The 15,573-nt window shown below is 44.2% G+C and overlaps 1 protein-coding gene across 1 annotated transcript in view; it reads left to right on the forward strand.

Annotated features, from left to right (window-relative positions):
- Positions 1 to 15,573, forward strand: part of GAS6 (growth arrest specific 6) — a 103,185-nt gene that overhangs the window by 71,307 nt on the left and 16,305 nt on the right. The window contains 3 exon segments of the mRNA XM_029604619.1: positions 8,061 to 8,179; positions 10,517 to 10,706; positions 12,895 to 13,059. Coding sequence (XP_029460479.1) covers positions 8,061 to 8,179; positions 10,517 to 10,706; positions 12,895 to 13,059 — 474 coding nt within the window.

Below are 15,573 nucleotides of genomic sequence, written 5' to 3' on the forward strand. Positions count from 1 at the left end.
GTGAGAACCGAGCGTTTAGGCTGCCAGAGGATAGGACCCGGTCGCGCTCTTCGTTTTCTGGCAGAGCCCGTTTCCGGGGTCCCCGGAAGTCCAGGCCGCAAAGATCCACCGGACCTTCGTACAGGCCGGCCTCTTCTCGAAACACTCACTGGCAGCACTCCTTTCGGGGCAAACGCTTTGGCAGGCAAGGAGGAGCCCCGTCGGGTACGGGTTCCAAACCTTCGCAATGAAGTTCGGCCGGCCCATTCCTCGTCGCGCCCTCAGCACGCTGTCCCAAACGTGGGGGCGCGTCTATCCTTATTTCTCGAGGTATGGGCCAGCATGACGTCGGATCAGTGGGTCCTCGACGTGATAAGACACGGTTACGAGTTAGATTTTGCTCGCATCCCAGCGGACAAGTTCCTGGTCTCGCCTTGCAAGGATCCCAAGAAGAAGGCGGCAGTGCTAGACACCATCCGAAGACTAGAAAGCTTGGGGGCCATCTCTCCAGTTCCGGCCGATCAGTACGGCAAGGGCCGGTACTCCATTTACTTCATAGTTCCCAAGAAGGACGGCACTTTCCGACCCATACTGGATCTGAAAGGAGTCAACAGATGTCTTCGGGTCCCTCACTTCAAGATGGAAACCATTCGTTCGGTGATCGCGTCAGTGCGGCCAGGCGAATTCCTTGCGTCACTAGATCTCACAGAAGCATACCTTCATGTGGGCATCCAGCCAGCCTTCCAGCGGTTTCTGCGGTTTTGCATTCTGGGCAGACACTTCCAGTTCCGGGCTCTTCCGTTTGGCCTGGCGACAGCGCCTCGGACATTCACGAAAGTGATGGTGGTAGTGGCGGCGCACTTACGTCGGGAAGGCCTACTGGTTCACCCTTACCTCGACGACTGGCTGATTCGGGCGAAGTCAGAGAGCCTGTGTTGGCAAGCGGTATCCAGGGTGCTACAATTCTTGCAGTCCCTCGTCTGGGTGGTCAACTACAACAAGAGTCATCTGGAACCCACTCAGTCCTTGGAGTACCTTGGAGCCGTTTTCGACACAAAACGGGGCAGAGTGATTCTCTCTCAGGATCGGATATGCAAACTACAGTCTCAGGTACGACGACTTTTGTCTCAACACCGTCCGCGAGTCTGCGATTACCTGACAGTTCTCGGATCTATGGCCTCAACGCTGGCGTCAGTCCCTTGGGCGTTCGCTCACCTGCGGCCACTGCAGTCTTCATTGTTGTCCCGCTGGAAACCGATCTCAGAAGAATATTATCTTCCACTGCCTCTCGAGAATCAGGTGCGCTCCAGCCTGGGCTGGTGGCTGGATTCCAAACATCTCTCCTGTGGAGTATCTCTTCTTCTTCCCAACTGGACAGTGGTGACCACGGATGCCAGTCTTTCCGGTTGGGGTGCAGTTTGCCAAGAGAAATCGGTTCAGGGTCTATGGTCAGAAGATCAGACCCGGTGGTCTATCAACCGCCTAGAGTTCAGGGCGGTCCGTCTGGCATTGCAAGCTTTTCTACCCCTTGTACGAGGAAAGGCAATCCGAGTATTGTCGGACAACGCGACCACCGTGGCTTACATCAATCGCCAGGGAGGGACGAAAAGTCCTCAAGTAGCGGAGGAAGCATGTTCCTTGATGGCCTGGGCAGAGCGGCATCTCAGCGATCTCGCTGCGTCTCACATAGCAGGAGCCGACAATGTCCAGGCGGACTTCCTCAGCCGACACCACCTGGATCCCGGAGAGTGGGAGCTAGCGGAAGAAGCGTTTCTTCTCATTTGCAGGACTTGGGGAACGCCCCACATGGATCTCATGGCCACGTGGAACAACGCAAAGGCTCCGAGATTTTTCAGTCTACGCCGAGAAAGAGGAGCAGAAGGGGTCGACGCGTTAGCACTTCCCTGGCCGGCGGAGGTGCTACTGTATGTGTTCCCACCATGGCCCATGATCGGCAAGATACTGCGGCGCATAGAATTGCACCCGTCCAACGTGATCATGGTGGCGCCGGAGTGGCCGCGCCGTCCATGGTTTGCGGACCTGGTCCAGTTGTCGGTGGTGGCACCCCTTCGTCTACAGGGGTTTCCGGGGCTCCTTCGTCAGGGTCCCGTCTGTTTGGAGGATGCGGATCACTACTGTCTCGCGGCATGGCTTTTGAGAGGTATCGGTTGAAGCAAAAAGGTTACTCGGACGCGGTAGTTGCTACGTTGCTGAGATCCAGAAAACAATCCACGTCTCTGGCTTATGTTCGAGTCTGGGTAGTCTTTGAGGAGTGGTGCGTGGAGCGGGGTCTTAGTCCCACTTCCGCTGCTATTCCCGATATTTTGGCTTTTCTCCAGGCTGGGCTGGCCAAAGGCTTAGCGTGCAGTTCCCTACGGGTCCAAGTCGCGGCGCTTGGTTGTTTGCGTGGTAAGATTCGGGGAGTCTCCCTGGCTCTCCACCCGGATATCTCCCGTTTCCTTCGGGGAGCGAAACACCTCCGTCCTCCTTTGCGGCTCCCTTGTCCTTCTTGGAACCTCAACTGGGTGCTCTCGTCCTTATGCTCAGCTCCTTTTGAGCCTCTGAAGCATTCTACGATCAAAGATCTCACGTTAAAGACTGTATTCCTGGTAGCCATTGCTTCGGCTCGCCGGATTTCTGAGTTGCAAGCTCTATCCTGCAGAGAGCCCTTTTTGCGCTTTTCCGATTCAGGGGTTTCCTTGCGGACCGTTCCCTCTTTCTTGCCTAAGGTCGTATCGGCTTTTCATTTGAATCAATCGATTGAACTTCCCGCTTTCGCGGTTGGTGATTCTTCCAACCCGAAGTTGAGGGATTTGAGAAAACTAGATGTGCGAAGGTCTCTTCTTCGCTATCTAGAGGTCACAAATTCTTTTCGTTTAACAGATCATCTGTTTGTGTTGACGTCGGGTCCGAAGAAAGGTTCTGCGGCGTCCCGCACAACGATCGCCCGTTGGCTCAAGGACGCCATTGGTTCCGCGTACATTCTGCGCGGTAAAACACCGCCAGTGGGTCTTCGAGCTCATTCGACAAGATCTCATGCGGCGTCCTGGGCGGAATCTTCTCAGGTTTCGCCTCAAGAGATTTGCAGGGCGGCTACCTGGAAATCGTTGCATACCTTCATTAAACATTACCGATTGGATGTTCAAGCTACTGATGCTGGGGGATTTGGAGAGAGGGTACTCCGAGCGGGACTCTCTGCTTCCCACCCTCGATAACTTAGCTCTGGTACATCCCAGGTGTCCTGGACTGATCCTGGTACGTACAGGGAAAGGAAAATTAGTTTCTTACCTGATAATTTTCGTTCCTGTAGTACCAAGGATCAGTCCAGGATCCCGCCCGCAGTGTGGCGCTATAGTAATGGAGAGTCCGCTCATTGTTGTTTTTTAATACGCTGACCCCTTCTTTTGTTCGCTCTCCCGGTTGGAGAGTCTGTTTTCCTGTAGGGGTGTTGGAGTTATTTTACTTAGTAAGTTTCTATGGTTAGCTATGTTGGCTTTTGGATTTTTCTACTTTGACATTACGTATGACTGAGGGGCTGTGACTGGCACAGGGGCTTATATATGGCTCCGCCCACAAGTTTTAATCTGTCTCCATCTACTGGTGCGGAGTCACAACCCAGGTGTCCTGGACTGATCCTTGGTACTACAGGAACGAAAATTATCAGGTAAGAAACTAATTTTCCTTTAAGTGTCGAACACTTTAATACTGATGTATACGTTCCTTCTGGTGCCCATAGTCAGGTTCGGAGAATGGACGCTAAATTTATCAGCATCCATTTCCCTAACCCCTGCAGGTGTGCTGGTTAGGAAAACGGGACGCTGATAAATTCAGCGTCCATTTTCTTAATCGGAGGGCAGCCACCGACAGGAGTCCTCTCTCCAGCTTGCGCTGTCAAGGAGATGCTAGGGGTGTGCAATCGCCCATAGCACCTCCTTGACAACGCGAACCCTAATTTAAATATTGCATCCCGCCCCGCATTTTGCAACAGATTCTGTGTATCTTTAGTAGTAATAATGGATGATCTCTATTTCATTCTCACGAAGGCCTAGATTCATCAAAATGCTTTAAATACGGCAGAAATAGTGCCCGCAATTTAAAAAAAAAAAAAAAAGGGCGTGGTGAGGCAAATTGTAGCATTACCGAATCGTATAGACAAATATCACAACACATGGTACATTATCATGTCACACGTTGTTTTTATTGCATAACCACAGCCGTTATCAAGAGGAGAGCGTGTGATAAACATTTTTGCCTCAGTAGCACAAGGACAATGCAAAGAAAAAAGGTGTAGTTATTTCAGACGTTAAATCCTGTGTTACTCTGCCACATTCCATGCTAGCAGACCCTCGTTTCCATTAACTCCTCCCAAACTCCTCCCACTTGCATACTAAATGTGAAATTTACATACTAAGGTGCATTGCAACTATTTATCGCAGGCTAGAACCGTTTACCACGTGTTCGTCCGCTAACGCATTTTGATGAATGACCCGGTAGGTTAACTAAGAACATAAGTGATGTCATACTGGGTCAGACCAAGGGTCCAAGCCCAGTATCCTCTTTCCAACAGTGGCCAATCCAAGCCACAAGTACCTGGCAAATACCCAAACACTAGATAAATCACAAGCTGCTATGCTTATTAACTACCGTAATAGCAGTTTATGGATTTCTCCTCTAGGAACTTATCCAAATCTTTTTTTAAACCCAGTTACACTAACTGCCGAAACCACATCCTCTGGCAGTGAATTCCAGAGCTTAACTATGTGCTGAGTGAAAAACAATTTTCTTCAATTTGTTTTAAATGTGCTATTTGCAAACTTTATGGAGTGCCCCCTGGTCCTTCTATTATTTGAGAGAGTAAATAACAGACTTACATTAATTTTCATGATTTTGTAGATTTCTATCACATCCCCCCTCAGTCGTCTCTTCTGCAAACTGAACAGCATTAACATCTTCAGCCTTTCCTCATAGGGGAGCTGTTCCATGCTCCTTTATCATTTTGGTAGCCCTTCTCTGCTGTTTCTCCAGTGCAACTATATCTTTTTTGAGATGCGGCGACCAGAATTGTACACAGTATTCAAGGTGCGGTCTCACCATGGAGCGATACAGAGGCATTATGACATTTTCCATTTTATTCACCATTCCCTTTCTAATAATTCCTAACATTCTGTGTGCTTTTTTGATTGTCACAGCACACTGAGCTAACGATTTCAATGTATTATCCTCTATGACGCCCAGATCTCTTTCCTGGGTGGTAACTCTTGGTTCATGCCATGTTCTTCCTCCATCTCCGTCCTCTTCCTCAATGGGATCTCCGTGATGCGGTACTTGGCCGTGGGACACCCCCTGTGCTTCACTGCCTTCCAGAACTCCAGGTGTGGCTACCTCAGCTGTGCCACCCTTCGGCTAGTGGCCGTAGGTCTGTGTGCCACGGGAGCCTTCGTAGTACCAAGCCAGGGACTCAGCAATGGCAACCACAGCTCTCGCTTTAAAACCTTCCCCGTGCCCCTCCTGACTACGCCATATTTTGCCTCATCACCTCTGTTCTTGTTTTACTTCTTGCAGTGCCTGGGAACCCTGAATGTTCTCATACTGCGGACCCTCTGGGGCTCCCCTTCTGTTCCAGGCTGTGGAGCGTGAGAGGATCACCACCCTGAAAGCTGTCATTGTCGAGGGATTTTTTGTGGTGCTTTATGGTCCATCTCATGTCATTGAATGCTACCTGTGCATCACAGTCCTGCTGCAGAGACATCTGCTCAGGGGAGACAACGCTGTTCCTGCCTGATTACTAACAATTTACTTCTTTTGCCCTCAAATTTATATAATTTATATTGAAAATATCTTAGTTGCTTTACAACTCTCTCATGGAGGAGGTTGTTCAACGCCATTCTAATTTGTACTGGTAGTTTATTTTCCTTAGGTCTAATTTATGCCCGTTTTGTACCTCCTGCAATAATTTTATTGCTCTTGGGTTTGGCTGTATAAGCTATTATATGTCCCCCCCCCCTCATGACAGCGTTCCCTGCCTCCCAAAGCAAAGCTGGAGAACTGTGCATCCATTCGCCTCGCAACTCAAAGCCCGGCTCAACCATGCCGAGCTGATCCGGGAGCCATCTTTCCACAATTTGGAAGTAAATCTGCATCTTTAATTGGTATGGGGGGGGGGGGGTGACCAACTATCTGGAGATTTTTTTGTCCATTGATTTTCTTGGTCTTCAACCCTTTCAACCAGCATTTTGTTTTGGGCTTGTAATGCTGCAATCTCCCCTTTCGAGCTGCAAGGTAGTTTCTTTCTGTCAGGAAATTCTGAGCTCTGCCGCTTTGAGCCGCCGAACCTCCTTTAATATCTTCCATCACTACCTGTGATTTAACCAGTGGCTCATCTGAACACAGCAGTGACATTGTTTTGAAATTTGTGCCTCCGCTTCTTCAGACATGGCCATAAGGTTAACGTCACCTCCAGTAACCACTCTGGCTGCTATACTAAGCCATGCTCTTGTTTTATCGCGTGTGGGTTGAGATCGCCTTGGAGCTCATAACCCAGCGTTTCATACCGCAAATCTCTTTCGACCACCTTTGGTATGTGCTTTACTCTTATTTCTCAGGGCTGTCATCAAAGGTAAACACAACCCCAGGAAAGCTGTCGGAACTCCATGTCTGCTCAACTCCAGCCATAAAGTAATTTTAAGGGATATTATGTTTGATTTTCTGTTTTTCTAGATTGGAATGCTAATTTCAAGCAATGAGCTGCTTTCATCACAAATGCAGGCTCTGGCATGCAACATTTATTTATCTGCACATTCTTTTATATGGCATCAATGGGTCTTGTTTGACTGTTCCTTGTGGTGCCTCTGTCTGCATTGATTGTGTTCTTATCGTTGGCTCTGCCATGTGACAACCAAACATAAATCCTTAACTATGACCATGTAATGGATACCAGTCAACAAGTTTCCCTTGCTGGTAAAAATAAATTAAAAGCTTCTTGCTTCCTTAACATTGGCTGTGACATGCTGGATCAGATAAAAGGTCCATTAAGCCTAGCATCCTGTCTCGGATAGCGGCTAATCCAGGTCACCAGGAAGTACTGCGTAATCCATTCCCTGTTGCTCACTTCCAGTGCAGGTGAAGAAATTCAATATCTTCTGTTTTTGTGGCTGAAAAAAGCTGGTGTTCTTTTTTTTTTTTTTTTTTAATGGAAGGCATTGCCTTCCATGCTACCAATGCAGGTGGTTTGTTCTGTCAAAGCTAAACACAGTATGGTGGCCATGGTGGAGATGATGTACATGAGTTCTGACTGGGAGGGAAGGCAGTGGTTACTCCTAAAGTGAACCATGCTGGTCAAAGTGCAGCATGGAGGGGCAAAATTTTATTTAAAAAAAACAAAAAACTTTTTGAGAGATCACTGGACTGTCTTCTAGACCAGAGGTTCACAACCCAGTTCTCTAGACACACCTAGCCAGAGGTTTTCAGGACATCTACAGTGAATAAGCATGAGATAAATTAGCAAGTACCGCCTCCATTTTCTGCAAATCTATCTCATAGCTATTCATTGTAGATACACCTAGCCAAGTCAGATTTTCAGGATATCTCGAGGACCAAGTTGAGAACCCCTGTTCTAAACTAGTATTTCAGAAATTGGCTAGCTAGGGTGAAATGCTGCTATACTTGAATGCATCAGCATACTACCTTGTTGAGGGAAATCCACTTTTAACAGACAGCAACTTTTCTTGGTAACCTGAGGAAATTATTCCCCTGCCTTGGTTCTGGTTGCCTTTTGAGCCCCTGCTGAGTCTATCAGAGAGTATCTCACTATGTCTGATAGGTCCTTGCAGATAGTTGCAACACCACTGTGGATAAAGGATGCAGACTTCTGCAACTGATGGAGAACATGACTCTTGTCATTTTCACCTTTAAAACTTGCATATTGTTGTTTACCCATGAGGATGCATTTCTTGACATGCATGATCTTCATATCTTCTAGGTTAAAATATTACTTAGGAGAACTTTTGGGATACATATGTCATTTTGATACTATGCTTCTATTTGTCTGATTTGTGTAAATGTGAAAACTGTTTTAATTCTAGGACATTGTACCTTGTGTACCTTTCTCTACTGAAAAAAGCGTGAAGTCTCTGTACTTGGGCAGAATGTTCAGCGGTACTCCCGTGATCAGGCTCCGCTTTAAGAGAAAACAACCCACCAGGTGAGAGGCGTGTACAGCTAAAAGTGGAATGGTGAGCGTTCATTCACCTAGGAAACATTAAATGGGGTGTTCAGATTAGGTCAGCTGGTGAGTGTCCAGTGATAAGTGAGGTGGCTTTTGTTAATCCCATCATTGCCTTACAGCTCTATAATCATTTTTAACCTACTTTCCAAAGGGAAGAAGGCTTATGAGATTGCTTTGTGTGTGTGTGTGTGTGTCCTCTGCCCCAACCCTTAACTTAAGGGTTTGTTGTCATTTGAACACCAGATTTTCAGGATATGTCGGGGGCGGGGTCCAAGAGGATCATGACAGGTTATGTGTGTGTCTTTGATCCACGTGTATGTGTTCACGCATCCCAGAAAGTAGGCTCCATTAGCTTTTCATAGTCTGTTCCTTTCAGAATGATCATACATTGTGAATGGAAACACTTCCCTAACACCTATACGCAAAGGACTACCAGAGATGGAATGAAGTAGCAACTGGTTTATATTTCATGTTGGACATAAAGAGGCGTAAGGCATTTTCCTTAACTTGCAGGATGCAGCCTTAACATAATCGAGGACATTTTAAACATGCCTGGGACTATTTAGCATGTATGTTTATTTATGTATTTGTTTATTTATTTGCTGAGTTTTATATACCATCATTTGGTGAAGCCATCACAACAGTTTACAAGATTCAAAAGGTATTTTCTAAACAATTGTGAATTAAGGGTATAACAGGATACATGTTATAAACGTAAAGTTAATCTTTTTTTATAGTCCAGAATAAAATCATTTTTGAATGAGAAGGGTTTGTTTGGTGCTGGTTGATGACAAGTTTTTTCGTGGACTCTGTTGGTAATTTTGTTGGGTGTTTGGATGTTGTGATGGTTGATTGTCAATGTAGACTTTGTAAAACAGCTACGTTTTTAGATCTTTTTTGAAAGTTTTGAGGTTAGGTTGGGTTCTTAAATCTTTTGGGAGGGAGTTCCATATTTTAGGGCAGACGACGGAAAATGCTCTTTCTCTGGTTGTTGTCAAGTGAACATCTCTGATGGGGGGGGGGGGGACTGTTAAGCGGCCTGTATTGGTTGAACGTAAGTTTCTTTGGGGATTTGTTCCTGTCAGAATTAGGCTGCTGAGCTTTGCAGAATTTGGAGAGATTTGAGGTTGGAAGATGGTATTACAATCAGTAGGGAGTTGCAGTAGTCGATGGTTGAAAATATGAGTAGTGTAGTACAGTTCTGAAGTCATAAGGGTTAAGAAATGGTTTCAGAAGTCTTAGGGTTAGTAGTTTGTGATATCCTTCTTTGATTTTGTTTGATATATGGTTCTTGAATGAAAGTTCTTTGTCAATAATTATTCCTAGGTTTCTGGTGTGGGTGACAGGGAGTATTGGGTTCATTTGATTGTCTAGTATGAGTTTGGGTGGTGGTGGTGTTGGATTGGGTTTTTTGTCCATGAGGATTATTTCAGTTTTGTCGGTTGATTATGAGTTTCAGTGATGTTAGAAGATGTTTAATTGAGACAAGTAGAGCAGATGTTTCTTTGTACGTTTCTTCAATTGCATTTTGGATGGGAATTAGAAGTTGAATGTCGTCAGCATAGAGGAAGTGGGTGATTCCACTATCTTTTAGTAGTTGGCAAATGGGAAGAAGGTATATGTTAAATAGCGTGGCCGATAACGCTGATCCTTGGGGAACTCCAGTGTTGAGGCTAATCTTTTTGGTTGGGTTTTTAATTGATACTTGGTAGGTTCTGTCGGATAGATAGGATGAGAACCATTGTAAGGTGGTGTCAGTTAAACCGATTTCAGTCAGCCGTTCTAGGAGTATATTGTGGTTTACTGTGTCAAAGGCAGCTGAGAGGTCAAGGAGTATAAGTAGGTATTTTTTGTCTTTGTCGAAGCCTCTTATATACATATAAAAGAGGGGTAAAATATCCCAAGTAGCTGCCTTGAGGTTAACAATTCTCAACTAGACGAATCTCCCCAGGCAAATATCTTTTTAAAATTGTCTTCTATCATTTTTTTCAGCAATAATGCACCATATTGGACCAAACTTATCACCTGTTAGCAAACATATACCATTACAGTGCTAGATGGTTGGTTTTTAAAAGTAGATTGAACATCTGCCTTGTATAATTACATAAGGTACATCATTCCTGGTGACTGGGATGGACTAGATTATGGCTAGACAATTCTGGTTCTGGAGTGCGATAAACAGGGCTGGTTTTTCAGGATATCCCCGATTAATATGCATGATGTATATTTGCATGCACTGTCTCCATTTATAGGTTTTTTTTGGGTTTTTTAAACTATATGTAATGATCTGTTTCTTAACACCTTTGTGGTCAGACTTGTGGCTACGTTCGACTTTAGAACCTTTGACCCCGAAGGCGTCCTTTTCTTTGCTGGAGGCCATCAAGAGAGCACATGGATTGTACTGGCTTTGCGCAATGGAAAGATCGAACTTCAGCTGAAGTACAACGGAATAGGCCGTGTGACCAGCAGTGGGCCGGTTATCAATCATGGGATGTGGCAAACAGTAAGTCTGACTGGTTGGTTGATCCAGAAGGAACGTTGACAAAACAGTTTTTTTTGAGTGCATTTCAAGGCAGAATGAGGTCCATATTCAGATGGGGCTTGTCCAGATAACTTTTAAATTAGCTGGGCAAACACCGAGGTTTAATTATCTGGCCCCTATAACTAGATACATTTTATCTACTTAAGGGGGGTCATTTATCAAAGGCTTATCTTATAGGAAAGAGATGAGTTTTGGAATGACTTTCCCAGACCTCGGACTTGAATATTAAGTCTGTGGGGAGATCTCAAACATGCAGTGCATTCAAAGAAACCTAAAGCTATGGAGTGAATTTTCAAAGGAGTTGCGCTCATAAAAGTAGCATCTATCCTAGTAGTTTTCAAAAGTCCGTTTATATACGGTAATCCTTTTTTGAAAATTGCTCCCTAAATTTCCAAGCTAAAAAAGTGTTGGATGTATAGCTGGCTCTTACATTGAATTGTATGTATGTATTTCTCAAGTGCCTGTATCTGACAATTCTGTAAATAAATTTTCAAAAAAAAATAAAGTTCTGCAAAGACGACTGGGGGAAAAATTTCAAAAGAGAATAGAAAGACCCTTATCTGGCTGCAGGAAGTGTTACAAAGAATTGACTTTTGCACACATAAGAACATAAGAAATTGCCATGCTGGGTCAGACCAAGGGTCCATCAAGCCCAGCATCCTGTTTCCAACAGAGGCCAAAACCAGGCCACAAGAACCTGGCAATTACCCAAACACTAAGAAGATCCCATGCTACTGATGCAATTAATAGCAGTGGCTATTCCCTAAGTAAAATTGATTAATAGCCATTAATGGTTATCCAAACCTTTTTTGAACCCAGCAACACTAACTGCACTAACCACATCCTCTGGCAACAAATTCCAGAGCTTAATTGTGCGTTGAGTGAAAAAGAACTTTCTCCGATTAGTCTTAACCGAGTCACATCTACTCGTTCAAGACCTCTCATGATCTTAAAGACCTCTATCATATCCCCCCTGAGCCGTCTCTTCTCCAAGCTGAACAGCCCTAATCTCTTCAGCCTTTCCTCATAGGGGAGCTGTTCCATCCCCTTTATCATTTTGGTTGCCCTTCTCTGTACCTTCTCCATCGCAACTATATCTTTTTTGAGATGCGGCGACCAGAATTGTACACAGTATTCAAGGTGTGGTCTCACCATGGAGCGATATAGAGGTATTATGACATTTTCCGTTCTATTAACCATTCCCTTCCTAATAATTCCTAACATTGTTTGCTTTTTTTGACTGCCGCAGCACACTGAGCCGACGATTTTAAAGTATTATCCACTATGATGCCTAGATCTTTTTCCTGGGTGGTAGCTCCTAATATGGAACCTAACATCGTGTAACTACAGCAACGGTTATTTTTCCCTATATGCAACACCTTGCACTTGTCCACATTAAATTTCATCTGCCATTTCGATGCCCAATCTTCCAGTCTTGCAAGGTCCTCCTGTAATGTATTACAGTCTGCTTGTGATTTAACTACTCTGAATAATTTTGTATCATCTGCAAATTTGATAACCTCACTCGTCGTATTCCTTTCCAGATCATTTATATATATATTGAAAAGCACCGGTCCAAGTACAGATCCCTGAGGCACTCCACTGTTTACCCTTTTCCATTGAGAAAATTGACCATTTAATCCTACTCTCTGTTTCCTGTCTTTTAGCCAGTTTGTAATCCACGAAAGGACATCGCCTCCTATCCCATGATTTTTTAGTTTTCGTAGAAGCCTCTCATGAGGGACTTTGTCAAACGCCTTCTGAAAATCCACATCATATTCACCCTCTCGTTATCTTTAATCTGTTAAAATTAGCAAATAGTAAATTTGCATTAAAAATTGCAGGAAGATTTCGCGTTTAAATTTGTACCCTGTAGAGATGTAGGGGACTCTTTGAAACAGTTTTTTTTTACCAGGGGTGCCTACACTTTTCCACCCAACTTTTTAACCTAGCTCAGGCGCTAGCGTGTTGACTCGCGTTTCGCTGTGCTATGGAATGTTGTGACTTCTGTTGCAATGTTTTTTTGTGTTCACGGTGGGTTAGAATAAACTAAATGAATGTATCTTTCAAAGGAAAACGTGTATGAAGTCTTTTTTTACCGGAGTGCTTTTTTTTTTTTTCCCCCCCCCCCCCCCCCCCATCTCCTCAGATCTCAGTTGAGGAGCTGCAGAGAAATTTGATGATAAAGATTAATTCAGAAGCGGTGATGAAAATAGCTGTGTCCGGAGACCTGTTCACTTACGACAAAGGATTATATCACTTGAACCTCACTGTAGGAGGCATTCCTTTCAGAAGCAGTGAGTTAATCCAGCCAGTAAGTACTAATGGGTTTACATTGCCTGGAAAAATTGATGGCGTATTGGTTTTTTACTGTCTTGGGGGGTTGGGGGCAGGATCATCATGCCCTTCATGATGTTTGACTAGAAATGTGATTTGACATCAAAAGGTAGAATTAAATGTAGTTAATTATAGTGGAGGAGATATAAAAGGTCCAAGGCCGGGTTTGCTAGGTGAGTTTTCGACTCTTTCATGTAAATGTAGGGTGAAGCAGAGGGGAAAGGTGCTGAATGTTCCAGGTTGTCATATTCTGCCAAAAAGAATAGAAAAACAAAGCCAAGCTGATAAACACTGAGTGTGTGTGTGTGTGTGTCTCTATAGATAGACACACATTTATATATACAATAACTCCAAATTAAAAAAAAAAAAGACTAGCCTCATATTATAAATAACTACTAATGCGCTCTTTAGAGGTTAATTTACATTAATGTAGAATTTTTAACAAAGACTTTATTTCAATCCATTCTGTATATCAAAAACTTTTTAATATAAATCCTATTAAATTGTCTAAACTCAGCAAATTTCACAAAACCCAAATCTCATTCCATTCACGCCATCAGTCATACCATATGCAATAAAATTAAAATCTATTGGGTTAATATGTTTGTTTATTCTAAAATGTTTATATACCGCTTCTACAACACGCGTCAGTCAAAAAGGTTTACAAATTCAGTCGTCCATCAAAATGCGTTAAGGCGTTAACGCCGTAATGCATGCGATAATCGTACTATCGCATGGCACGAATGCAGGTTTTTTTGAAGGGGAGGGGTTTGAGGCGGGATTAATGAAAATGAGGGGCAATATCGCACTGTGCGATAGCATAATGCACGCTGTCGCATGGTTTTAATGCCAGAAATAACTACACCTTTTTCCCCTGCAATATGCTCAAAATGGCCGTAATGCAGTTTGCATTAAAGATTGCAAATTGCATTTCGGCCATTTCTGGGCTTGGGCGGAGGGAGAGAGGAGAGAGTCTCTGGTGGGGCCTTCACTGTATTCAACTATTTATATGCCTATAGGAGGGCCAGCTAATAGCTCAAGGTGAGGTGCTGGTGGTGGCTTAGGGTTTAGGGGCCAGTTTTACATGCAGACTAAGTCGTACGAACAGCACAGTACACCTCGGTGAAGATTTGACATCATTTGGAGTGAGGAAAGTCTCACAAACATGAGATTTCTATTATGTTATATCGCCCTAGCTTGATGGTACCCTGTTATAGAGTCCATCAAGGTACTGTGAGAGAACATAGTAGAAAACTCATCTTTGGGAGACTGTCCTCACTCCAAATGACGTCAAATCTTCACTGAGGTGTACTGTGCTGTTTGTGCGTCTTAGTCTGCATGTAAAACTGGATCCCAAACCATCACCACCACCAACATAAATCTCTCTATATCTCTGTCTCATTAATAAAAACCCAAATATCGGCATGTGCCAATGTTATATGTGGAGTGGGAAATATTTGTCTTCAATTATTTTTTTCTTTACAATGTGTGGTCTTTATTATGATCCCAAGAAGAGAATTCTTTCATATTTTTCAAAACCTGGAATTTATTTTACTTCCAAACCTTAAAAACTGTAACTGAATCTTTGTGCTCATTAATCAAGATAAATGAAATCCAGATGTGATGGAGTATTACAGCAAAGGGGATCAAGCAAGTATTGGATACTAGTATTAGAGTCAAGGTTAGAGGTATGGCCAAGTTTAAAAAAAAAAAAAAAAGGTTTGGACATGTTTTTGGAAGACAGGACCATATCTGATTATTAGCCAGATCTTGGCATCTCCACTACTTGCTTCCGGGAGTGAGCGATGGGGATACAACTTCATTGGGATCTGCTTCGGTACTTGGTGGCTTGGACTGACCACTGTCGGACAGGATGCTGGGTTGGATAAGACCATTTGTCTGACCCGGTTCGGCATTTCTTCGTATCGAGGTGGTAGCGGGAAGGTTATAACCTCTGTTACGGTTATTAGTTGTGGACAAACGAAGCAATAATTCAAGGAGGCAGAGGAGGTGGTGTCATCCGAGTGTAAGTCCCCTCCCAAATGGGTCACATGAAATGGGAGAGGATCCTGGCTTCTGTGTGAGCTCGGTTCCAGTCTCTTGGGTTTAGGGTTCAAAACGGTGGAAATGGGGAGAGGAGATGGTGCGCTGGCCCAGACTTGGGAGAGTAGAGCATTTTTCATGAGCTGGAACAGGGGAAACCCTTCCAGTTGGCTGTGAGCCCTGTTCCTCACTTATCCCGGTTGTTTGAGCTGGTTTTCAGCCTGCGCCACAAATAAGATATATATTTCAGACAGTAAATCTTTTATTTCTGGGGCGACCGGCGTACAGCAAATATTTACAAGATAAGAGGATAGTAAATGTCACTGAGTTAGTCGGCGTTCGCAGGCTTCCGTGGCCAGAATGCAGCTTTAGAAATATCCAATAAAATGATATCGATATGTAGAGAACAGTATGTGTTCCTACCAAGAGGTTAATCCCATTATAGGGG

The sequence above is a fragment of the Rhinatrema bivittatum genome, chromosome 5 (genome assembly GCF_901001135.1).
Source record: "Rhinatrema bivittatum chromosome 5, aRhiBiv1.1, whole genome shotgun sequence".
NCBI lineage: Eukaryota > Metazoa > Chordata > Amphibia > Gymnophiona > Rhinatrematidae > Rhinatrema > Rhinatrema bivittatum.